Source organism: Fringilla coelebs (assembly GCF_963513975.1).
Source record: "Fringilla coelebs genome assembly, chromosome: 28".
In the NCBI taxonomy this organism is placed as follows: Eukaryota; Metazoa; Chordata; class Aves; order Passeriformes; family Fringillidae; genus Fringilla; species Fringilla coelebs.
The window spans coordinates 6,134,889-6,161,175 of record NC_140054.1 but is presented as its reverse complement, the minus strand read 5'-3'; the positions used below and the strand labels follow the sequence as shown (position 1 = coordinate 6,161,175).

The 26,287-nt window shown below is 49.5% G+C and overlaps 1 protein-coding gene across 1 annotated transcript; it reads right to left on the bottom strand.

Moving 5' to 3' along the window:
• Positions 1 to 356: 356 nt before the first annotated feature.
• MACO1 (macoilin 1) lies at positions 357 to 24,440 on the bottom strand. The gene is made up of 11 exons (XM_084222764.1): positions 24,103 to 24,440; positions 17,367 to 17,508; positions 16,614 to 16,740; positions 15,314 to 15,437; positions 14,773 to 14,951; positions 13,840 to 14,338; positions 5,866 to 6,024; positions 4,751 to 4,933; positions 3,910 to 4,030; positions 2,127 to 2,301; positions 357 to 1,100 (listed from the first exon to the last, which is right to left on the bottom strand). The coding sequence occupies exons 1-11, from the start codon at positions 24,180 to 24,182 to the stop codon at positions 898 to 900; spliced, it is 1,992 nt and encodes a 663-aa protein (XP_084078890.1). The 5' UTR covers positions 24,183 to 24,440; the 3' UTR covers positions 357 to 897.
• Between the last annotated feature and the right edge of the window lie 1,847 nt (positions 24,441 to 26,287).

Here is a 26,287-nt window from a genome sequence, read left to right as displayed (position 1 = left end):
AACTGCAGCTTTTATTAGGCAGCTTTACAGTGTCTCGTGTACAGAACATTGCACAGCTCCACCTTCCCTCTCCCAGGGCAGAACCAGCAGGGACAGAACCAGGGCTGGGTGTGGAAATGAACAGAGATGGAGCCTGGGCAGCAGCCGGAGGGGCACGAGCAGCCTGCAGCAGGCTCTGCCAGGAGCTTGGCTACAGAAGCTGGATGACAGTGAAGGGGGCAAAAAAAGAGTTTAAACCATCAAGTTTCCTCTTGAAATGTCTTTTCCCAAGGCACTGTGAACAAGACTGTTTAGCAATTCTCCATGACTAAAAAAACACCAATGGGGACAGAAATATTTCACACGACAAGCACCAGCACGTCATCAGCTATTCTTTATTCCTTCCCTTCAACAACGCCCCTGGAATTGGTTTGGTCCTTTGAGGGGGGAAAATCAAATTATCTTCTGCAACATCCACGTGTTTGTATGGAACACATCTGTAACTCAAAGCTTTGTTGGGTTGTTTAACCCTTTCACTGGGGAACTGAGGGCTTTTCCTCACTGCATGAATCTGCAAATCCAATTTGATCATGAAATAAAAAACTGAGGAGAAAGGGTTCAAAACCAAGCAAAGCCCTGTGGTTTGTTTGTTTGTTTTCAAGAGGAAACCATGCAAGAATACATAAAAAGGCAAAATTGGCTACTTGAAAACCAAGAATCGTTTTTAATGCGTTGGCCAAGGAAAATAAATCGCAAAGTTCTGTGAGGTTCCCTAAAAATTTACAAGAAAAACTGATGGGCAGTTCTAGTCAATGCTCTTTTCTCCTGCTGGAAATGACAACAAACACAGTCCCACACGAAACAATTTCATCTTGACTGCAAGAGACCCCTGGGGGCACAGAGAACCTTGGCATTCCCTCATTTCTTCAGGGGCTGGTACACAGAGGCATTGGGGTCGAGTCCAGAGGGGCTGGGCTCCACGAATTTGGAAGAATAATGTGGGGACACAGGGCTCAGAGTGCTGGTGGCTGCAGTGTAGGTGATGCTGGGCATCACTGCCATCACCTCTGCAATCTTCTGCTTCAGGTCCTTGATCTCCTGATCCTTCTGCAGGATCTGCCCTGCAAATGGCAAAGGACAGCACTCAGCAAGGCTCAGAGCCTGACAGCCCTGAGAGCCCTGAGATCACATCCAGAGCTCAGAGCCCTGAGAGCCCTGAAATCAGCACCTGAAATCAGCACCCAGAGCCTGCCAGCCCTGAAATCCCACTCCTGAAATCCCCCCCAGCAGCTCCTGCTCTGTGCTCAGAGGTTTGATTATCTCCAATTACCACAGAGCCAACCTCAACCCTCCCCCATTCTGATTTTGCATTATTTGCATTTACAGCTGCACCACCCCCAAAGATTATTTACTCTCATTTTTCTGCCCTCTTTCTGCCTTTTTCCACTCCCCTTCTCCAAACTCCTCACAAAAGCCCATATATTTGCTGATAAAAGTTGTTAATTTTCCAAACTGTCCCACTCCCATTCCTCTCTGAGCTTTCACACCACCACCACAGCAATCCCTGCAACCAGGTGATGAAAAAAACCCTCTGCTGAAACAAAACAAAACAATTTCTCCCTCTAATTAAATCCAATCAAGCAGCCTCCTGCAGGGAGATGAAAGTGCTGTTAAATGCAAAGTTAGGAGTGTTGCTCCACGGTTTGCACAGCTGCACAAAGCCTGGGCTGGGTTTTATGTTGGTTTTCTGCTCCCTCTGGTGGCATCACCAGCAGTGCCCACACTCCCCTCACCTGCTCAGGCTTTAAACAGGTTGGATTCTCCTCAAATTTAAGTTTTATTTACTTGAGGATTCATAAAATATTATTATTAGGATGGCAAGAGAGCAGCTTCACACAGGCTAAATTTAATTTCTCTTTTAAAGAGAGAGTCTTTTCAGAGCTTCAAAAGATCTCCAGCTCCTTGTAATGGTTTATAAAATGCAGAAAATCATCAGGAATTAACTGAAACACCTATTTTAATGTTCACTATCACGATGGGCTGGGAAGGTGAGCTCAGCTGCCCCCAGCTCCACATCCCCAAAGCTGGAAATGCCAAATTCCCTCTGAGAAACTCCAGGATTGAGTGGAATGGAAGCCCCCAGGTACCTTGGGCAATCTCCAGCTGCCTTTTGGCATCCCCCAGGGCAGAGAAGAGGTCCAGCTTGATCCTGGTCTCTGCACTCAGGCTGTTCTCCAGGTGCTGGGTCTTGTCCTGCATGGCCGAGAGCGCCGACATCAGCACCTCGGTGTCCTTCTCGTTCTCCTTGTACTTCCTCAGCTCCTGCAGGGAAAACTGGGTCAGAACGGGGCAGTGCCAGCCTGGGGGCACAGATGGCATCCTGGGGGGGCACAAATGTTATCCTAGAGGGGCAGAAATGGCATCTGGGGGGCAAAAAATGTCAGCTTGGGGGCAAAAAATCCCACCCCGCGGGGCAAAAATGCCATCCTGGAGGCAAAAAAATGTCAGCCTGGGGGGAAAAGATGTGATCCTAGGGGGCAAAAATGTCATCCTTGGGGGCAAAAAATGCCATCCAAGGGACTTCACCCAGCAGACAGACCCAGGAGTCTTCCCCCTTCCCCAGCCTGGGCCTGGCATTAATTAAAATGCTGGCTAATTAAGGTTACCTGCAGTGATTAAAGCTGGGATTGGATTTGCTCTGGGCCCCAGCCCTGCAGCCAAAAGCCCCAAATCCCTTTCCAAGAGGCAGCTGGGGCAGGCTGGGCTGTGGGAACGCTGCCCTCAGGAAAAGGCTGGAATCACACAGGTGCTCAGGTTGGAAAAGGCCTCTGAGAGCATCAAATCCAACTCAAATACATCCCCAAGTGCCACATCTGTGCTCCTGGGCATTGCAGGGAGGAGGATTCCATCCCTGGGCAGCCCCTGCTGCACAAAACATGGAAAAAGATTCCCTAAGCCCCAGTCCAAGTGGCTGAATAAAGGGACTGTTTGGATCTCACATCAAACCTCACTGTGCTGCAATGCCAGAAACGAAGGAAAGGGAAAAACAGGGAGCAATTATCCTGGCAACCTGTGGCTGGGGGGAAAAATACAAAAATATTCTACACCTCCAAATGGAGGGACAAGAGTGCAAAGGGGAGAGGATTAATGCCTGCAACAAAAAGCTTCTCTAACAGTTTGAAGATGCTCATAAAATTAAAAAGCTTAATTAGAGCTGGCTTTAATTATCTGAAAGCCATGCTCAAACACTCCAGGGATAAGCCACACTTGTTGTCAAGGGTTTGGTAAATCCAGGGACAAGGAGGCTGCACCTGTGATTGGGAAACAAGTCCACAGCAGCACCAGGTGGGTTTTGAAGAGGCATTAAAAATCCATTTTCATGCAGATTGTCAGTCTGAGCACATCTTTGGGACAGGAATAAGGGCACACATTTGAGCTCTTTAGCTGTAACAAACCCAACCCTGTTTGCTGCACATCTGCCACAAAGGATTTTCAATATTCAGGCACTTTCACACACACAAAAAATAGCCTGGCCAGTGCTCCAGACTGCCCTGAATCAGCAACCTTGAGTGAAATTTCTGATTTCCTACAATGAGAGAGGCCACAGGCTCCTTGCACGAGGAGAAAAACACTGAGGGGATTCTACCCTCAGCCTACACAGACCAGTGGGTCTGGGGGAAAAAAATCCCCATTTAACCATGGGAGAGTGTGGATGGAGCCTCTGGCCCTGCTGGATCCATGGAATGGTCTGGAAGGAGCCCCTGGCCCTGCTGGATCCATGGAAAGGTCTGGAAGGAGCCCCTGGCCCTGCTGCCCTGTGCCTGCCCAGCGTGGGGCAGGAGCTGCAGGAGCTGCAGTCCCTGGGCAGGGCTGTGGGAGGGCTGGGGGCTGTCCTGGCTGCTGCCCTGGCCCCTGGGGCTGTGGCATTACCTGCACTTTGATTTCCAGCTCCCTGATCTGGTCCTCCTTCAGTTTGATGTCGATGCTGAGCTTCTTGCACTCGCCCTCCAGCTCGCGGATGCGGCCGCGCAGGCTCTCGGTGCACTCCCCTCTGCAGGGACACAGCCCAGCTCAGCAGTGAGATAACAGCAGCCCCCAGAGATAACAGCCAGCCTGCCCCTCCCCTGCTTGCAACACCAACCATCAGAATAAAAACTGAGGCTTGGAGAGAAGCAGCCAGCCTCGGTGTGCTCAGCGAAGCGATCCCCCAGCCACGCAGAGTTCCCGAGTGCTGCGCCTCAGGTGCTGGGAGATTTGGAATATGGATGGAATATTCCATGTTCCAATTGATGAGGGAGTCATTCCCTTCTGGGGAGAGCAGAAAAGCAGGAATGATCCCTTTCAGACATTGGGAGCCCTGCAGGTTAAAGTGGTCCCAACTTGTGCTGCTGTGGGACCGCAGAACCCCACTGGGATGGGTTTCCAGCAGGAAAGTTCCAGAATTATGGCCAATGTCACTGCCCAAATCCTTGATTGCCAGTTCCCACGTGAAGGGAGATGCTCCTCTGAGCAGGACTCAACAGCTCTGAGAGCTCAGTGCAGGAAGAGCAGGTAATTGAGAGCACACTCATCCTTTACACGTGTAAATGTCATGTAGGCACTGAGGCTCAGCTGCAGGGAAGACATCTCCCAGTCCTGCCTTGTTTGAACACAAATGAGCCTCTCAACGCAAATAAAACTGGTTGGTTTTTTTAAATAAAAGATTTTTTAACATAAAAGACCAAACACAGGCTCCTCCTTCCCACCCCAAAGGTTCCCAAGGGCAGAGCACCTGGTAGCAGCAGCAAAGGCCACAGCTCGTGCTGCAGTTGCTTCTTCCAACTTCTTCCTCTTCTTTTCTTCCATTAATTGTTTTTCTACAAAGGTTCGTGCCTCCTGCTCTGCCTTTAGCTTCTTCTCCAGCTGGCTGATCATTTGTTTGTCTTTTTGTTTCATCTGTACAGCGTTGTGCAATCTGCAGGGGGACAGGGATGGGGGTGAGCTTAAAATCTGCCTGGATTTGCCTCTCATTTTAGGATTAATTTAACACAAATATCAAACTGTCATTCCTACTCCCATATCCTTGAGAACCCCTTAACCTCCAGATTACAATTCCTAATAAGGAACTGTCATTCCTATTCCCATATCCTTGAGAACCCCTTAATTTCCAGATTACAACAATTCCTAATAAGGAACTGTCATTCCTACTCCATATCCCTGCCTAAGAGCCACGTAATTTCCAGATTATTGTAATCTGGGAATTCCTAATAACAAACTGTTATTCCTACTAACAAACTGTTATTCCTACTGCCATATCCTTGAGAACCCCTTAATTTCTCTGCCTGAGAACCCCATAATTAAATTTCCATCTTACAATAATTCCTAATAAGGAACTGCCATTCCCACTCCCATATCCCTGCCTGAGAGCCCCATCATTTCCAGATTACAATAATTCCTAATAATTTCCAGGTTACAATTAATTCCTAATAAGGAACTGCCATTCCCACTCTCATATCCCTGCCTGAGAGCCCCATAATCTCCAGATTACAATTCCCAATAACAAACTGCTATTCCTAATAAGGAACTGCCATTCCCATATCCCTGCCTGAGAGCCCCTTAATTTCCAGATTATAATAATTCCTAATAATTTCCAGATTACAATAATTCCTAATAAGGAACTGCCATTCCCACATCCCTGCCTGAGAGCCCCATCATTTCCAGATTACAATTCCCAATAACAAACTGCCATTCCCACTGCCACACCCCTGCCCGAGAGCCCCATCATTTCCAGATTCCAACAATTCCCAATCATTTCCAGATTCCAACAATCCCCAGTAACAAACTGCCCCTCAGAACCCCCCAGGCCCCAGCTCAGGGCAGGGTGCAGAGCCCTGCAGTGCCACGTACTTGTTCTGCAGCAGCTCGTTCTCCTGGCGCAGCTGGCCGGTTTCGGCGCGCGCGCCGCGCTCGGCGGAGCTCAGCGAGCTCACCTGGCTGCGCAGCTCCTGCTCCACCTGCCTGCTGGCCTGCAGGTCGGCCTTCAGCTTCTTGATGTCCTGCTCCAACCTGGGGACACAGGGACAGCAGCAGTTTGTGGGGATGGGGCCCTGCCGATGCAAACAAGGAGCCCCAGGGCGATGGGGCCGACTCCGTGTTCTCACGGCTCCTTTATTGCTTTATTACACTGCATTCTATTAGAGAACACTATTATTGTGCTACACTCTAACATTGCACAATACCATTATTATGCTATATTCTATTAAAGAATCCTACACAATACAGCAAGGATACTTGCTGAATGCTAGAAGATAATAATGAAAACTCAGCTTGGCCCCAACAGGCCAGAGAGCCAAACCAACTCACACCAGAGTCCACTCAAACAATCACCTGTGGGTAAACCATCTCCAAACACATTCCACAGAGCACAGCACAGGAGAAGCAGATGAGAAGAGAATAGTTTTCCTTTTCTCTGAGGCCTCCCTCCCTGCCTTTCAGCTTTCCAAGAGAAAAATCCTGGGCAGAGGAATTTTTTCAGAGAATGTGAATGCCACACGAGTGAACAAATTATCCTTTGTCTCCTTAAAAAGGAAAAAAGCCCACAAGTTTCTCTCCTCAATTTAGTAAAAAGACACCCCATAGGACCTTGGGGACTTCACCTCAAGCCTAAAGATGCCAACTGGACAGAAGCCAAAAGGTCCAGCCTAAGCACTTCACTGGAAAAAGAAGAGAACAAGAAAAGTAATCACTTTTGTAGGGGATTTTACCAAGAGCAAAAGCCTCTCACCCCTACCTCAAATTTTCTCTGTTATTTTGCCTTTTATGAAAACTTTTCTGTTTCTAACACCACCTCAGAAACCATCCTACTAATGTTATGCCACTGAGGCAGCTAGGCTATCTGCAGTGTAATAAGTTCCCATAAAACCTAGCTCAAAGAAAAACCCATCCCATGTTGGCTTTGCATTATCTGGCAGCTTTTGCACAGGTGTTTTGATGTGGTACAGTTGACACTTGCTTTGGGTAGGGTAGAACCTGTCAGTTTGTGTAAGCAGCCTAGAGCTTCCAGAAACAGTGATGTGATAAATGTATCTCAGACATATAGCATAATTCATATTCTGTATTAAATAACAGCAGAAGAATCTGTATTCTGTATTAAAATACAGGCTGTGGGATGCTAAAATACCTTTTTCATGAGGCATTTTCATTCTCTAACTCAGATAATGGGGTAAAATCATTAAATGATTCCCCACATTCATGGACTATCTTACCTGAAAGACAAGGTAACAGGGACAAAAACCAGAACACCTAGAGGAAGAATTTATTGACTCTTCATTAGCAGGGAGCGTAAAAACAACAATAAGAAATAAGATATATTGATCCAATGACCAGTCAAAGGTTAAAGCCAAGCAAGAAAATCCCTGAAACATCTCAGCTGACAGGAATGTTTGAATAATATACATAAAACTCATGAATATGTATGTGCCCCTGGAATGGAACAGTATCCAGAGAATATTGTTTTACCCTAACATCACCAGGGCTGGATATTTGTCCCTTTTTATCCCTTCTAAACTGCTATAAATTCTAAAGAGTGAACTTTGTTTTTCACACTGGCAAAGACAATTGCACAGGACACTCTCACCCCAGGGTTCAGGCACGTCCCACACACCAGCAGAACAAACCCTGCACCACTGCCAAGCCCTCCAACCTGCAGCCTCCAAACAATCCCCTCTCCGTTTTCTGGCTGTGTCCTTGCTCAATAATCAGCTTTTATGGAACTCCACACACAGCTCAGCCTCCCCAGAATTCACCAAACAAACCCCATGGAATCACATTTCCCCTCCAGGCTGAGGGACTCCAGAGCAGGGCAGACCCACACTCAGAGATTTCCCTCTGCCCAGCGAGGCTGAGCTGGATCTGCCAGCCAGAGCTGAGCTGGGAATTGTCACCTCAACACGTTGGTGTTTTCTTGCAGCACATGATGTGCATGCCGAGTAAGAGGATGTGTTAAGTCATCCCCAGCTCAGGAGTCAGTAAATTTAGTTTTAATTGCTCTTGAACAGAGACCATCTGCTCTACACTTGAAATTGTAGCTTTGGAAAGTTCTTGAAGATCTATGTAATCTTATTAATTAAAATATTGTTAAATAAAACCCACATTTCGGAGGAGAGGCACTCAGCTCACTTTCATTTTCCCCACAAATAAGGTTATTGATTCTTAGAATAAAAACACATCACAGGTGAATAATCAGCCCTTTTAAATTGTCACACACTTACTGAGAGCAGTACACCCCAGCCATTCTCACACAATCCTCCTCTGCTCTGCCAGCTATTGATCTGAGAGTTTTTAAGTGTCCATAAAGAAGATGAAGGTGGTTTTATTTCCTGGGCTTCCATTCTGAATTGGTGGCAGTGGGACATGAAGATGAGGACAGCAGTGACAAAAGCCAAGAAGAGCTGCCCTCGGTGACACTCAGCAGTGCAGATGAATGGCTGGAGCCTTCTGATTTCTTAATGAAACATTTCTGGGCTTCAGGGCAGGGGAACCTCAGCCTAAAAGGCACTGAGAGAGGAGCAGGGGGGGGGAAACATGCTGTGCCACTGAGTGCAGAGGGAAGTGTGGGATCCCCAAGGCTGTGGAAGCCCAGAGAGGTGGGTCTGGAACAGCTCAGACACCCCGAGGGGTGAGGGGGGATGAGGAGCCAGGAGCAGCCCCAGAGGAGCAGGGCTGGGCTGGCACACCTCAGCCCCCTCCTGCCCCAGCTGCCTCTGCACGTCCATGGAAGTGCCCTCCTGGGAAGATTGACTCCTTCAGGACTCTAGAAATGCTCAAAAGCACCCTCAGACAGGGAAAAAAAAATAAAAAATCAACTTACAGGCAAATAGTGAGAGCACAAAGCAAATACCCACCTCAAGGGGAAGTGCACCAATCACTTGGTGCTCTGCTGAGGGGAAGAATTTGCAAACCTGACCAAATATTGCAACCTAAGCTCCAAAGTGGGACCAGCAGCAGCTGGCTGTAGGGGAGTGCTGCCAGCCTGTGCAGTGTTAAATGAGGGACAGGGCAGTTGGTGGGCAAAGAAATCAGTTTCATTTCATCTGCCAAAACAGCAGCAGCCCATTGTTTTAGGGAGAGGAAAGGTTTTCATTAAAGAGAGTAAGAAGCTGGAGCACCCACTACCAGCCTGGGCTGTGCCAACAGCTGCCTGGTTTGAATCCAGCTCCTCATAAACAGGTGGGAAAATGCTGCTTCCATAGAGCAATGCACCCGAATCCCACTTTCCAGTGACCCAGAAATAGCTTCAGCATCCATGGCTCCAATGAAGTGATAACTGCAGAGCTGTAAATAGCTCCCACCTGTAGCTCAGCCTGTGCCCAGCTCAGACACCCCAGATTTATTCTGGGTACTGACTATTCCAGGGATGAAGCCCTGAGCAGATAAAGCCTGACCAGCCCCGAGGCTGGCACAGGCCAGGCTGAGTCTGTGTTTTTGGCAAGGTGAGCTCAGGGCTGTGCAGCCATCTGGCTGCTGGCATTCCTGCCCCTGAGTGGGCTGGGAGAGGCTGCAGGAGCCTGGGGAGCAGCCAGGAGCCAGCCCTGCAGCAGAGGGGAGGCCACAGGCACAGCCCTCCCTGCCCTGGGGTGCAATTTGTGGGGCCAGGGCTCGGGAGGGTGGAACATCCACGAGACATCCCCCAGAGGGACCAGAAAAAACCAACACAGGAAACTCCTCTGTCAGTGCCACACAGAACCACTGGAAACTGCTTTAGCAGTGGGCTTGTTTGGAATGAGGTTTTACAGCAAGACTTCAGCAGGTTTTAATTACCCCTCTTCATTACATTGAAGGTTTTGCTACAGCTTGAAACACCAGAGCAGAGAAAATCTGTTTTCTACAGAGCAAATGCAGACTCCTGTGTCACTAAAACCAGAGGAAGATCACAATCCATCATCATGCAAAGGCTGCCTGGGTGGTTTCTGTCCCAGAGCTGCCCCAATTAGGCAGCCACAAGTTCATTAAGAAGGAGAAAACAAGAAGGGAGTTACCCCTCAGAGCCACAGGTGCACTGTCCCAGAGGTCACCTCTCCCACGAGGACATTAACAACAATCCAGAATAAAACCTCATTAAGATAAACCAATCCAAAGGCATAAAAAATCCCTGCTGCAAGCAGGGAGCAGGGCAGGGAGCAGGGCAGGCCTGCTCCCCTCTGGAACAGCTGCACTGCACAGTGATAAATGACCCCCAAACCAGCAGCTTTCACACCACTGTTATTCTCACACTCATTCCATTTGCTGCTTAAGTCACTTATTTCCAGGCTTATTGGAGAAAATGATTTTCAGAGGAGGGGGAGCAAAGGCAGCCCAAGTTCTGGAAGATGTTTTCCCTGCTGCTGCACAGGGCAGCACTCACTGTGACACAGAACTGCTTTTAAAGGAGGCTTTAGTTGAGATTATGTTGTGCTGTTTATACAAGCCAGGTCAATTCCTTCAGATTTACCCATTCCCTTGCTGAGCACCACTCCTGCCTTTCCTGGGGAGGAGAATTCATCAGGGATCACCTCAGAGAGGGAGCAGTTTCCCAAAAGCCTCGGGGGAGACTGATGGATGAACCTAAAGACATCTCAATTCAGCTTTAATGCTCCCCAGCATTGATGTCTGGGTGCTCAGTTTACTCCATCCCATAATCAAAAAACAGGGATCCCAGAGAGCCAGGGACCCTCCTCTCCCTGCTGCTCCCAGCAGCTGCCCTTCCCAAGGTTGGAAATGTTCTGTTCCCGAGCTCTCTGCTGCCTTGGGAAGGGCTGCAGGAGGGATTGGCTCCCACACTCCTCATTTACATTCCCAAATCTGATTTTCTGGTCTGTGCTTGCCTTCCTGGGGCAGGAAAGCTTGGCCATCACCCCCCTGCAGCTGACACAGGAAACCTTCTGCTGCTTTAATGCCACCCCAGGCAGGGGGTGAGCAGGAGGCACCAGCCCCTCTCTGCCCATCAGTGATGTCACCAAATTTCACAATATTAGCACCAAATGGCCACAAATTCCCATTGAAACCCCCCAGTCTGTCCCTGCAGGTAACACCATTTCAGGAAAAGTGAAAGCTGCTCTGTGGCAGAGCAGCTTTTGCTTCACCAAGAATTTTCCCAGTCCAACTGCCAGAAGATGTCCTCGTTATCTGTGGGAATAATTAGTACATGAGACAGCTTGTTCATCACCTCGTGTGCCAAAGGCAGGACCTCTGTGGATACAGACAGTTCTGCCAGGCTGCACTGCCAGCTTTGTGTGGCTTCAGTGCAGGGATTTCTGAGGGTGCTGAAAGGCAGAGGCAGGTCATGGGTTTTGCAGTGCAATGTGCAATAAACAACAACAACAAAAATAATTCTGCAGCAATTACAGCTTGGACTTGTTCCATATATTGAGGCTGTAAATCTGTTCCACCTCAGAAATGACAGGGAAATGGTAGAAGAGATGGATTTGCTCTGTACCTCCTGACCAACAGCAGAGAGCAAAGGGACACCAGGCTGATCCCAAATGGATCCCTCCAGTGCCCCCATGGCCAGGGAGCTGGGAGAGAGGCACTCACACCACAGATTCAGTGATGAAGGGCTTGACAAGATTCCAGCACTCTCAAGAGATGTCTCAGAAAACCCCAGAGGTTCCTGAGCCTCTGGGACCCCTCAGCTCCAGCAAGAATGGAACAATCCCCAGGGAAGGGCATCAGGAAGCTCCTCTCCCCAAAACTCAGGTCCTCACCCTGCACCAGACACAGCAAAAAGAAAAGCTTAGCTTCAAATAAGAGCATGTATAAAATATCTACATAAACCTTAACTAGCAGGACCTTTCCAGATAGATCACATCAAATATTTCAGAGTTAACAACCCTGTAAAAATCCTGGTCTCCAAAACCTCCTGATCCTGACTGTCTCCAGCCCTGCTACTCCCAAGGCCCAGCAGCAGAAGGAATATTTCACATTTGCTCCTGGTTACTCAGCCATCATCTGTGGACACAAAAGGAAAGCAGCTTGGGTCTACCATCCTGCTGGACACCCAGGCAGAAAAAGCAGCTTTATTTGGAAGCTGAGCAGATCTGAGCTGAGTCTGAACAAATGCAGGACTTCACTCAGCTCTTTCCAGGCTTCAGCAGCAATGCAGACTGAAAGTGTAATAACAGGAATGAGTAACACTCCTGCAAGTGGAAAAAATGATGAACAAATGCCTGGAACTCCAGGGACGGGATAATTGACAAGGTTAAAATAAAAAAGCACCATGAATTTTTAAATTTAAGTGCATCCATCCCATCCAATTTGTCAGGTGAGTTTATGCTCCCACTGGTGTGGGAGTTCCACAGCCAGGCTGAGCAGAAACAAGATTCCATCAATGACTCCAGGCAGCAGCTGGGGTTTGGGGCTGCTGGGCTGCCTGCACAGGGACATCAGGGACAAGAAACAGCTCCAGGGATTTGTGGCACCATTCCACAGCCACACACCCCAAACCACTTGTCTGAAGGAGTTCAGTTCTCTCTCAGGACAGAGTAAGGCTCTTTCAGAGTCCAGCTGTGTTCTGGGTCCTTCCCCAGCGAGTTCCAGGAGCTGCAATTCCCTCAGCACTCATTTCTGTGATCCAAAACTCACCTTGGGCAATCAGTGAGCACCTGCTCCGAGCTGCCACACAAGGATCCCAGCAGGGAACTGCTGGACACAGCAGGTTTAACTCAGGCCCTGTCCCAGCACTCATTCCTCCCTTGCCTCTGCTCAGGCCTCAGCAATGTTTGGAAGTGCAGCAAACTGAGCTGAGCCTTCTGTCCCTCAGAGAGGGAGCAAACAAAGCTGATGGAGAGTGCAGGGCTGCCAGCTGGGGCTGGGAACAGCCAGGCAGGGCTGGAGCAGCTCTGCTGAGGGCAGAGCCATGTGCAGCCCATCCACCCTGCACACATCACACTGACTGGCTGCTTTCTGAACCCCACACAGCTCCTCTGCAGACATTAGGTATCAATTAGTCCGGGTGTTTAATTGGCAGGGGTATGTCAATCAGGGTAGAGTCATTATCAGAGGGGAAAAGAATATTTCCATTGAAGTAATTGTGTTCCCACAGCACAAATCCTCTGAGATAAAAGCCCAATTATCAAAGGTACCTGCAGGGAAAACAAGCCTGATCTGCCAATTAAGCTGGCCAACACTGATTTGGTGGGATAAGGAGTAAGAGACATGAGCCAGGTAGAAAATGCTGGAGCAGGGCAGAACTGTGGAGCAGTTTTTGTTCCAGCCATCTCTCCATGCACAGTCACAGCCCCTTCCTCACTGGTGCTTTTCCTGGCAGCACATGACAACACCTCTGTCCCAGGGGGAGCCTCACAGCTCCCTGTCCCTCTGAGCTTCCAGGAGCAGGGGCAAAGCTGGGACTTGTCCATGCCCCAGGGCTGAGAGCAGAGCTGGGCTCAGCCCCACAGCAGCACTGCCTCTCTCCACGCTTGGAACTGCAGGTTAAAGCAAAAGCCAAACACTTCACAGGAAAAACAAAACCAAACCACCTGCTCAGGCTGCAAGAAAGCCCAGTGAACTCCCTGGAGAGGCAAGGCTGCTCCACAGAGGAGCTGGCAAGGACAGAGGAGCTGATTTTCTCAGGTTTTCCTCCTGCCTTCCACCAGAGTATTTCTGGTGCCTCACAACAGAGCTGTGAGCTAGGGGAGCAGCAGATCCTGAGCCAGGAATGAAGCAAGCTGCTCCAGGCTGCAAAGAGAACCCAGGAACACAGCTCCACACATCTCCTGTCCCACCACTGCCCCATTCTGGCTTCTCTACATGATCACAAATGACATTTTCCTGATCAAAAGCAAATGAAACCCCCGAGTCCTGATGGAGCAAGGGAGGATGAGACAAGGCTCAGGCCCGACTTACCTTACCAGTGCATCTGGTTTGCTTAGCTGGTTATTAGGAATACAGTTTTCCATTAAGTCCTTATGTGTGCTCGGGCTCTTGCTGGCACATTTCTGTTTTTTCTCATTTTTAGAGGATGAGGAGGGGATGCTCCCGTTGGTTGCACTGTGGCTGCGGGGTGAGGAGTTCACAACCCCACTGACATTTTTGTAATTTTTGGACGAGGCAGTGCATGAGTCCTCTTTTAAGAGGTTTTCTGTACTTCCTACAAGATCATTATTTAATCTTTTACTATTGATATGGTTTTCCATATATTCAATTTCTTGTATTTTAGAGTCTACAGGTTGCAAAATGTTGTTGTTTATTCCAAGGTTGTGTTTCTTTGCATCCTTGTCCTTTTCTTTCCCTTTTTCTCGATATTCCAGCTCTGGCAACGTCGCAGAGATTTTTTTGTTGGCTGGAATGCCCCCGTTGTGCTGCAGGAGTATTGAGGAATCCATATCAGATAATCCTTTGGCTGCTGCAACACCAAAGTGAAAAAAACTTAGTTCACTAAATCCATCAATACCGTGCCACAGAAAGAAAAAATCATTATGGACACATCCATCATTCCTGCAGGAAACAATGGGGATTGCAGACTCTCTAGAACAGAGAATCCAAAGTCACCTCTTTTAAGGCTTTTTGCCTCATTCCAGGCAGGAAAAAGGGATTTAAGGATAAGTACTAGAGCTTCACACAACACTGACTGAGCTGACTAATGAAGAACTGAGCAGAGGGGCCATCATTCCCTTTTCCTGTCCCATTAACCCCTCCACAGTGATTCCACTCCTGCCCCTCTGAGCTCCCCACCCTCCCACCCAGTGGAGCCGGCTGGAGCAGCTCCTCCCCAGCACGTCTGGCCTTTGCTTTTCCTTGGAACACAGAGAACAGAGCACACATGAAGGGGGAACTTGCCTTCCTCTGCCTCCCTCTCTTGCCTTTGCAGCATCTGCTGCTCTGGGGGCAGAGCCTGCTGCAGGAGCTGCATGTAGAACTCATTCTCCTTCTGCACCTCCTTCTGCTTCCTCAGCCGCATCTTGTAGCTGACGTAACTTTTAAAGCCAAAGCCCAAAGTCACAACAGGGTAGCCAATGCTAAGGAGGGAAAAAAAAGCAATATTATTAATCAAACTATAGCCATGATAGCAAATTAATCAAATATATACACATTTATATATGAACAAGTTCCATAGAAACTGATTTATAGAGTGGTTTTTGCTGTTCCACAGGAGCTTTCAAGAAATGCTTGAAATATCTGAAATATCCACACTGCAAATTCCTCCCAGCACAGGAAGGTGGCACTGGGCCCTTGTTTACACACATTTCTCATGGAATATTTCACGGCAGAATTGTGAGGAAAACTGAACAGCCAAGCCCTGAACCCAAAGAGAAAGTCCTGCTTATTCATTTTCCTGGAGAAATAAAGGTTAATGGGGAAAGGACAGAGAAGCACTCACCAGTGTGCTGCAAATGGACGACAAAGGTCCACGTGGAAGTTTTTTAAATCTTTAAATCTAATGGCTGCTTCAATATAAACAAAAAGTATCCACAGTGATACTGTTGGTAAGCACACACCTCTTTCTGTGGAGAGAAGGGAAACAGAGGCACTCAGGGACAGAGCACAGGCAGCAAGGAGTTGAGAGTTATTTTTACAACATTTCAGGAGTCTGAGGAAACAAACTTTAAAGATTTTCACAAAAAAAAAAAAAAGGAAAAAAAAGCAAGTTCCCATCAGGTTGGATGAGCACTGAAAATGAGCAATTCCTGAGGTTGTCATGAATTAAAATATTAAATCAGCTCAATAGCTACAGCTAAAACTGGCCCATCAGGTTCTTCCTTCTAAGCATCAACCCTGAACAACTTCAGATAAGGCTTTAACATATGAACACAGCTCCAAAAATAGCCCCAGATTCTGCAGGTATTTGAAATTGGGCAGCAAGTGGCTCCCAGCCCCTTCCATCAGCTCCCACACTGCTGCTATCAGCAGTGACTAAGTTGTCACAGAGCTGAGGGAGGGATGATCACAGCACCCTGCAAACCCCTGGCACCAAGGCTAACACAAAATGTTCCACAAACCTCAAATCCCAGCAAGCTGGGGAGTGAAAAGTTACCCCTAAAAAAAATTTAAATCGAATTTTATTCCTGAAATATTCTGATTGAGGGAAGGAACTAAACCACCTCCCCCAGCTCCATTTCTTTATCCAGGGATTTGTGAAAACAAGCTCAGAGACAAGGACAGCAGAGGGGGATGAAAATTCTCAATGGAAGCCCCAAACTGTCAGGGCAGCCTCTGGCATCAACAGCTCAGAAACTGGATGCAGCTTTGCTAACACAGAATTAAACTCTGATCACTGAAATAACTGATATTTGAACCTAATTAACTAAATTAACAGCATGTCAACTGAGTGTGGAAGAACAGAACACTGTCACAAACTTGTCCTGTGTGCTCTGGAATTGTTGAATTGCTGCAGGAGAGTTTTAAAGCCAGGAATTTCATTTTCTCTGAACTGCTCTGTAATTCCTGTTTATTCCCCTCCAGTTCCTGCTTACTGGAGATGCACCCCAAGTGCAAAACAAAAAACCAAACCAAAATTTTTAACTCTAAAAAAACCTGCATTTAGGGAGGCAACAGCAGAGGGGATTTGCTCCTCAAAGATGTGAGATACACGTGGAGCCCTGGAAGTTGTCACTAGAGGAGAGTTGGAAATAAAGAAGTTATAAAAGAGCCAGGAAGTTGTAAATAAAAAGAATGCCCACCTGTGTGCCACACATACTGTACCCACACATAGGTGCTGGCAGCAAAGAACAGCCACTGGATTGGGATGAAGAGCAGACAGATGATGTTGGAGGTGAATGCTACACACACAAAAAATACTGAGAAGGCCTGAAAGAAAGGAGGGAGGGGAAAAAGAAGAGGTTTGGTTACTCCAACCCAAATATAGTTTTTTATATACATTATAGTACATATTATATAAAATATCTAATAGCTATAATTTTATCACACACCAGTATTTCTAATATTACATGTTTAATTTTAACATATTTTGATATATTAAAATATATTTACATATAAATCTATGAATAAAAATATTTTATATAGCTATATATATTTTTATAGCCATATATATAGATACATAGCATATGTCCCTGTGTGTATAGATATATACATATATAAATATTTTAGAAGTCTATATAAGAGGGTTTTCTTTAAAATAATACAGAAAGTCTTGCCTGTTTACACATATATAAGGTTATATATCATTCTGATTAATTCAAATCCAGCTCAGAAATTTAAACAGTATTTCTCCTGGTGAAATTTGGATAATCTTTATTTCATTTCCACTGGCCATAGATAAAGTATCCAGCAGAGAGAAGCCCTGGTGCTGTGAGGGGGCTCTCAGTGCCAGTGCCAGTGTGGAAAATGGAATATTCCTGGGATATCCCTGGGAATATTCCTGGGGAGGCTGAGTGCCAGTCCCACTTGGACAATGGAATATTCAGGGCACTCACCAAGCCCTGGTATCGGAAGGAATCGTACACGCTCCTGATGAAGAGCCAGAAGGGCCACAGGTACTCAAACCTGAACTCCAGCACAAAATCTGCCAGCAGCACCAGGGCCCACACCACCAGGAACTTCAGGTACAGGAAGGTGCTGAGGAGAAAAAAAAAAAAAAGGAAACTTCAGGTCAGGAATTCCAACAGGCAAACTGACTTTATTTTTTTTTTTTTTTAATTAAAATATTCAGAATGAAAAGTCAGGACAACTGTATTACATAGAAGGAAATGCCAGCCAAGGTAATTTTATAAAATAAGTTTAGGTTTGGGTTTTTTTATTATCCCATTACAGCAGGCCTGGTCTAATGAAGCTAACACTGAAGTGCATTATTTTTCCCAACAATCAGCAGGGTCACTGCTCATCATCACCCATCTCCCTCTGCATTCTCACAAGTGAAGTCCTGCCACAGGTAACTTCTCCCAGCTGGAATGTTCCTTTTCCAGTCCTCTCCTGCCCCTGGTGCTCAGGAATTTCGGTGTTCCCCCTCCTCAGCAGGCTGCAGATGTTCCCTCATTTAACACAGACTGCAACACCAATAAACTGAGATGTATTTTAAGCCTACAGTAATTTAAAGACTGTTTGGATACTGAGTTATCAGTGTTAGATTTGAAAACATTTCTATGAAGGCAAATGGATCCCTTAAAAACAAACCACCAAAACCCCAGAAAAATGGAAGCACATGAGGCCTGAGACCAGCCTAACTTCTATTTTTAATTATTTCTGAGCCACATTCCCATGTTCTGAGTCCTGCATTTTGAACCACTGATGATCCTTCTTGGCAACAGGGCTTAAAAACATTCTGAGCTCATACCCAAGTAACACTTGAGGCATCAGCCCAATCCAGTCTTCCAAAAAAGCAGCAAACCCCCTTTTCCCCCAAAGCCACCGCCCCAGATCTGTCACTCCAGCTCCCCAATACCTTGCTGCACTCTATTGGGTTACAACCAAACAAAGGGAATTGTTCTTTTAGGAACTTGTTTTCCCTCCTCTGCCACCCTGCCAGCACAACCAGCAGAACTTTGCCCTGGAATGTTCAGTGGGAGGTGCCAAGGGTTGGCACCCTGTGCCAGGCAGGGTCGAGTTCCTGCCCTGCTGGGGCCATGGGGCTTTTTTAGGAACTTGCTGAGAGCTTTGGGGAAGAGACAAAACCCCAAATTTCCAGGGAAAGAGCTGGGTACCAGCAGAGGTTTGGAAATGACTGAACTTGTGCAATTCTCATCCAAGTTCAGGAGCAATCCACAGGGAAAACTCCTGGATCTCTTGGGAGTCAGAGGTGAATGGCAGGTGCCTGAGAGTGCCCTTATCAACTGAACTGGCTGGGAAAAAAATACAGCAAAAGGCTCCAGGAAGCACTTCAGTGGAATGGAAACAAAATTAATGGCACACACTTGCAAAGATAAGGAAGTGCTGCTTTCAGTTCTGAGGGGCCCAGCCCCAGTCACAAATTACTTTAGAGAAGAATGAAACTACAGTGGGAGTACTGAACAAACCCTCCAACCCAAGCAAATATCCCACAGCAAAACCCAGCCAACCAAAACCCAGCAGCACCCCTTCAATGGTCACACTGTCCTGGTGGATTATGCTTCCACAGGCTGCCTTTCCCTGTTCATTTACAGTTCAGATCCTCACCAGAAATCTCTAAAAAGCAGCTGCATTCAGGGAATATTTGACACTAAAGGTGACATTTGGGTCCAGGCTCTGGATTGTACCTGTGCAGCTCCTCAGATCTGAGGAATTCCCTAAAACCATCCCAGCCAGGAACTCCCTGCTCAGTTTAGCTGTGGTGTGGAGCCTCCTCCTGGGTTACCCTCGTGGCTATTGTTTATTTTCCTGCCACTGGAAGGCAGGAGGAGACCCCATTTTTCCCAGCACACGAGGGCTGTCAGGACTAATGCTGCTCAAGCCTGAAGTGCCACTCCAAGTGAAAGCATTCGCTGAACAAGAGTTCTGTAACACAGCCATTAAAGTGATTTCTGATATTAAATTCATATCAATCCAAGGGCCCCGCTGACACTTAGCACCTTCTAAAGTGGAATTGGAACAATGCAACACTTGTAAGGAGGTTTTGCCAACAGTATTAAAGAGCCTATTTCTCATTGTCTGAAGGGCTCCAAAGCCACTCAGAATTCCAGGAGTTCAGGAAAACCTCACAGCCTCAGTCCTTGTGCTGGCCCCAGCAGGGAAGGAGCCCAAATCTCAGATCCTGCTGCCCCTGAGGTGCTGCACAGCCAGGTTTGTGCTCAGGCCAGCCCCAGCCCAGCAGGGTGAGCTCCCAGCTGAAACACATCCTCAGGAATGAAATCCCCTGCAAAACCCTTTTATTGCACAGGCTCAAATGTATTCCACGAGGCCAGTGGGAATTCTGAGGTGGATCCCAATACAGGGAAGATTCTTGCAGATAAATACCTAAAATCTGGGTTATCCAATTTCCTGACACATGTCAAAAAATCTGCCCTGGGTGCCCTGGCAGAGGTTTAAGGACAGGGCTTTCCCCATGAAACAGCATATGGCATCTAATCCTGGAGGGTGATAAAGGAGAAGGAAGGATGGACACATCCATGCCAGGAGCAGGGCACGGGGCAGGGAGGAGCAGCAACTACAGAGCTGCAATTTCTCTGAAAGGTCAATTGACGGCTAATGTACACTGGATAGAAAGATTTATTCATAACCCTGCAGTGCCTCTGCTCCCCCTTTGAATTTGCAAATAAATAATTTTCCTCCTTAGTCTTCCTCCCCCTGCAAGTGCCAGATGCCATTTCCTTCCCCCCCTCCTTTTTTTTCCCCTCTCTTGTTCTTTGTTCTCCTTTTACTGCCCTGCAGAAGCAGATCCTCTGCCAGCCGTAAGGTAAAACCACCGCCAAAAATCCCTAAAAAAGACCCAATTCTGCACCCCAAACCCAAACTGGGGGTGGATCAAACCTCAATTCCATCCCACTGTTATCAGCAAGGCCCAAAGGCTGGAAAGGCAACCCTGGCATGTTCCATTTGGCAGCCTGACTCATCCAAGACAATGGAGTGGGAGGCATCCCGAGGCTGGCAGGGAGCCAAGGGCACAGGTGAGCTTTCAAAAGGTGAACTGGAGCATTTGGGTGAAATCACCAAATAACCAATGCCCCCCACCTCAGGGTTCCCCAGCAGCCACAACAGCAGGCATGCTGAGTGGAGATTAGCCAACATCAAAGTTTATCTAAAGGAACACACAAACAGATATCCAAGATTATTATCAGTGGGCAGAAGAAGGGCAACACAGCGAGTCAGAAAGGCACTGACCACATGAAACACCTGCCAGCCACAGGTTTGAAAAGGAAAAGAAATGGAAGGAACCCCAGGAAAGCTCCCTGAGGCCAGACTCTGTGTCCTGGCAGGGCACAGAGGGTACCCAGCCCTGAGCTAGGCAGGAGGAAAGGGAAATCCCCCTGGCAGGGGCACACAGGCAGCACCCAGCACTGTGGGGCTGGGACAGGAGGCACTGCCAGCTCTGGGAACTCAGCTGCACACCCCAAAATCCCAAAATGCAGCCACAGGAGCCCCTTTAGCTGCAGGGAGTGGGAGCCAGGGCAGAGGGGCTGGCACAGCAGAGCACATGAAATGTAGGATAAATGACACTGGAGCCCTGCACTGAAGTTCAAGTCATAAAAGGCAGCTCTGCTGCTTTGTTCCAGGCCTCCAGAAAATGCTTTACCCTCTATAGGAAGCTGGTAAAAAAAAAAAAAAAAAAAGCCAGAATAAATGAGCAGGAGGAATGATTATGGATTTTCAAGAAAAGCCTAAAAAAGGCCACATTCCTGGAGGTAATGCTGATGTTTTCCTTCCAGTTTATTTGGCTGTCAAAAATGCAGCCCTTGGAATTCAGCCCTGTCAGGATCTGGGTGGCAGAGGGAAGCAGGAGTATTTATGGGGTCGTGGCACCCAGGAATGCTGTCCTGTCCTACCAGGGCCACTTGGAGATGAGACAGCCTCCCCTGCCAGGCACCCACTTGGCTGCCAGCCCACGGAGTGCCTGGCATAAAGGGCAATCTACATCCCAGCTAAAAAAATCCTGCTCTGAAGGAACATGGAGTATTTCAGGACTATTGTCAGGGACTCCATGAGACAGCATCCATCAGCTGATGTGACAGCACAACTTAAAGCAGGGATGTGTGGAATTCATCCTGAAACTTCCCCAGCTAGGAAAGTGGGACCAGGCAGAGCCAAAACATATCGGCAATGCAGCTGAAGGATTTGAACCAGATCAAAGATGAGGACTGGGAAGACTTAGGAACAAGCAGGAACAAATAAACTTTAATTGCTTAACTGATGACAAGCTGCAATGAATACTTTAATTAACAATTAAGGGCTTAATGCATGCACACTGCCAAAGGTGGGAGATGTTAAATCACTTTGTTGCCATTGTTTTACACGGGAGAATGCAAAATTTGGAATATAAACTGTGGAAATAAGAAACCCTCCAATTCCTGCTGTGACTGTGGTGGGCTTGGAGATCTGTTGAAAGCAGTTATTTTAAATTATAATAAAGTTGTTTGCACAGATTCTGCAGTACTTCTAAAGAACATAAATTACTGCAAAAATCAGCATTCACAGATCATCCACACCTTTCAGTGCAGCCCAGGATTTTATATTTCTAACTCTGTTCTGTTTTTCTATCACTTATAATCTACTTCAGTTTTACAGGTGCAATGAACTCTGCCACCAGAGCTTCCCTGCAGGACAATTCCTTCCTTCCCTGCTCCACCTGCTCCAAAGCTCCTCATTTTCTCAGCTCTCACCCACCCCATGTGTCTCAGTGACAGCTCTGCCTTGCTCACACGCCAGGCTGGACAGGAGGCTTAATTTAAGATCAAGCTTAATTTAAAAACCAAACAAAACAAAAAGTATCCCAGTGCTGCTGTTTGCTCAGCCTGGCTGCTCTGCCCATAAAGCCAGGATGCTTCCTCCTGATAACTGCATTTACTGGGTCTGTGTAAGCTGATGGGGACAATTAAGATAAGCTGAATAAATAACTGCAGTAATTACAAGAATTTAGACAGCTATAGTTCTGTGAGAAGTTACCTGCATGTGACCACTGAATTATGGAGACAGAAAAAATACTTTAAAAAAGGAGAAAGATTCCAGATCCATGTAGAAGAACCTCCCTCTGCTTAGATTCCCAAAGGGAAAAGCCTTCTCACTATTTCTCCTATTCTGTATGATAACACTGTGAGGACACTGATTGTTTCTGTTTAGTGAAATGCCACGTGAAACAAAGGCTAAAAATCCCATTCCTGAAGCAAAGCATCCCAGGAGAAGCAGAGGCAGAGGTGCCTCAGCTGCTCAGAGACTCCAGCAGCTCTCTCTGCTGCACACACTCAGCTCCTGGAGCTCCTCTGAGCTTTCCCTGATTCCCCCTCCTTCTCTCACCCCACCTTCCCTGCCAGCCACCTCAAAGGCAAAGCATCTGGAATGACTTTTGAAATCCAGTTATAACCAATCCCTTATATACTTGAATTATTCTTCACTCTGAATAACAATTTCTACACAAGGGATGCTTTTCCTTACCATTCCAGGCAGGGTTTTCCCAAAACCTGAAAGTCTAAAGCAAGAAGCTCTCCACTCTCACAGATTCACTACAAGCAGGATAAGCAGCACACTGGGACAATTTTATTCCTGTCACAGATCCCCAGCAGCTGCTTCCCTCATGCAAAGTTAACATCTGAATTGTATGAGCTCGCTCAGGTTTCCAGGCACTGCATTCATCAACCCCACTGAACTAGAAACAGAAATGGGACAGCAGCACATTTACTACAGCTCTCACCAGCTCCCGAGCCTCTCCTGACCCAAACTCCCGCTGACTGAGAAACGCACAATTACTGCACGCCACAAAACCCTGCCACACTGGGGAGAGCAGAGCTCTGAGCCGCTCCGGACACAGGCTCGGCGCTGGGACACAAACCAGCCCTGCGAGCACCCGCAAAACACATCCCGGGGCCGGCATCGGGCTCGCCCCACGTGCGGCTCCCTTCAGCGCTGCCGGGCTCCTCGCTGCCAGGGCAGGGGCGAGCCGGGATCCCGCAGGGTGCCCGGCACACCGGGCCGTGTCCCCCCGGCACACCGGGCCGTCCATCCCTGCTCCCGTGGCGCTCACGGCTTCCCCGCAGCCCCACCAGCACGGCAAGAACAACTCTGTGAGACCCCGAGCGAGCAGCCCCGAGATCGGCACCGCTGCGGCTGCGAGCCTGAGCCCGGGAATGCCCGGCCGGGAAAGCCTCCCCGGGCAGAGCCAGCTGAGGCGGCAGCGGCAGCTCGGAGCTCCGGCAGCGCCCAGCTGCGAGACCCGGCCGGGAAACCCTCCCCGGGGAGACACAGGCGCGGCTCGGGGCTCCGGCAGCTCCGGCAGCGCCCAGCTGCGAGACCCCGCCGGGAAACCTTCCCCAGGCGAGGCTCGGAGCTCCGGCACGGCGGTGACCCGGGGCGAAGGCCCCAGCGCTGGGCGCGCACCCCAGGGCCGGCTCCGGCCGCTCCCGCCCGCCAGCACCGGCAGCACCTTGGCCAGCAGCACCCCCGGCCCCGCGGGGCCCCGGGGGCGCGGAGGGCCCGGGGCGGGGCAGCGCCTGAGGGGCGCCGGGGCGCCATGACGGTGACAGGGCCGGGGGGCGGCCGGGGGCCCGGGGCTGCGAACCGCCCGCTCCCGGCGCCGCGGCGGCCGCTCGGTACCTGCCGTAGATGCCCTCGGTGATGCGGTTCCGCTTGAGCGGCCGCCGCAGTTTGCTGCAGTCCGCGCTCCGCCGCTTCATCCCGCCGGCCCGGCCCGGCCCGGCCCGCCCCGCTCACGGCAGCACCATCCGCCCCCGCGGGGGGTTCCCGAGCGCGGGGATTTTTTTGGGGGGTTATTTTTCTTTTTTTCCCTTTTTTCTTCTTTTTTTTTTCCCCGGGAAACAAAGAAATAAAAATAATTCCTGGTCCGTCCCTCCCCGCCGTGTCCCCCCGCGCAGCCGCCGCGCAGCGCCCCGCCTCCCCGGCGACCACCAATCAAACGGCTGATCCTACCTGAGTGACATCATGTCCGACCAATCGGCAGCGGGGAAAGGCAGACAGACGGCAGAATGGACCAATCGCAGCGCTAGAAAGTTAAGCCCACCTCGTGCCGTCGCGTGGCGCGCCCACGATTGTGAATGACAGCCCTGCAACCCAATCAGAGGGGGTTATTTGTGATTGATGGCCACTCAACCAATTAGAATGCAGATTTTTGTCTCCTCCCGCCCACTGTGCTACGGGCTGGTTCCCGCCCATTGCGGTGACGGACAGCAAAATTGCCCAATGGAGGAGAAACAGAAAAATAAAAGGACAGCTCAGCCATCCACTCGGAAACGGAAGAAGGAGGGCTCTATTTCCTCTGTCACCGTAGCACCAAGGTGCCACCTCTCCCGCTTGATTGACAGCCTCGCTGGCAAATGGGCAGCTGGGGAAGGGGACACCCCGTCTCAGGTGCCAAGTCAGGCAGTGACAGTTTGTGACGCCCGGTGCCGCCCCCAGACCGCGGCCTCCGCCGCCGCTCACCGGAGAGCAAAATAACCCCCCGCCCGACGGACAGGCCGCGCCAGCCAATAAATAGCGCGCTTATCTGAGTGACAAGCCACCGGACCAATCGCAGTACAGGACGCGCCGCCCAAAGAGGACCGGTGCTGGGAATAAGCCAATCACAAGCCAGAAGGAGCTGCGCTTGGCCAATGGGAGGGCAGTCCCTAAGGGCGGCCGTGGGGAGGGGGCGGGCATTCAGCGAGGGGCGGGGCCGGGCGGATTCGCCGGTGCTGCCGCCGCCGGGGGCTGCCGAGTCACGGCCGGGCAGCGGCACCGGCACCGGCTGCGAGCCCGAACCCCCGGCTGAGCCCCCACCCCAGGGCCCCCGGATGGGGCCTCCTTGGAGCTCCCAGCCTGATGCCCGTGTGGTCTGTGGGTGCCGTGAGGGGGACAATGGCGGCGCCGCTCCTGAGGGACGCTGGAGAGCGGGCCGGGCCCCGCTGGGGCCTGGCTGGGCGCAGGGTGCCGGTGCCACGGGCCTGGGCTGTGCCCACGGGCCTGGGCTGTGCCCACGGGCTTGCCGGCGGTGATGGATCGCCCAGAACAAGGCTCGGGCAGCGATGGGCTGAGTGTGAGGAGTGCTGGTCCCTAAACGGCGTTAGAACTGGCCCAGGGGGCCTCTGGGCTGAGGCACGGCGGTGTTTTCCTGGTGGTGGAGTTATAGTTTAGAACTGGAGCATCACGGGTTTGTTTGGGCTAGAAGAGACCTTGAAGATCACCTCGTTCCATCCCCTGCCATGGCCAGGGACACCTTCCACTGTCCCAGGCTGCTCCAAGCTCCAGTGTCCAGCCTGGCCTTGGGCGCTGCCAGGGATGCAGGAGAGCCTGTGCCAGGGCCTGCCTGCCCTCGTGGGGAAGAACTTTTCCCTAATAAAAGTGACTTTGTGCTTCACCCTGTCAGACATCACCAGCCTTTGGTCTCTGTTTGGAAACATAAGCTGTGAATCCGAGCATCACCTTCCCAATGTGCCATCCCGAGGGAAAACGGGTGAATTCCTCACCTTCGGGGTGTTATCCCTGGATGCTAACACTGATGAGCTTTAGTAACAGGGAGCAAAAAAGGCTCCTTGTGCTAGCTAAATGAATTCCTAAACTGCTGCTTGAGCTGTTGCCCTGTTTAGAGAGAGCTCACCAGATTTGGTTCTGTGTGAATTACCCATGGGTTCGCAGGATTCTCAGAAAAAGGACCTGGATGTGGCTGTGCCTCTGGCTGTACCCGTGGCCCTGGCTGTGCCTCTGGCTGTGCCCGTGGCTGTGCCCATGGCTCTGGCTGTGCTCATGGCCCAGGTTGTGCCCATGGCCCTGGCTGTGCCCACGGGCA

What these genes read in the sequence shown, in the direction of transcription:
- MACO1 (XM_084222764.1), bottom strand. Translation starts at nt 24,182, where the DNA reads ATGAAGCGGCGGAGCGCGGACTGCAGCAAACTGCGGCGGCCGCTCAAG. An exon ending in ACCGAGGGCATCTACGGCAG is followed by an intron (nt 17,509 to 24,102) that starts GTACCGAGCGGC and finishes TTTTCTCCTCAG; the next exon opens with CACCTTCCTGTACCTGAAGT. An exon ending in AGAGAGGGAGGCAGAGGAAG is followed by an intron (nt 14,339 to 14,772) that starts GCAAGTTCCCCC and finishes TTGGTGTTGCAG; the next exon opens with CAGCCAAAGGATTATCTGAT.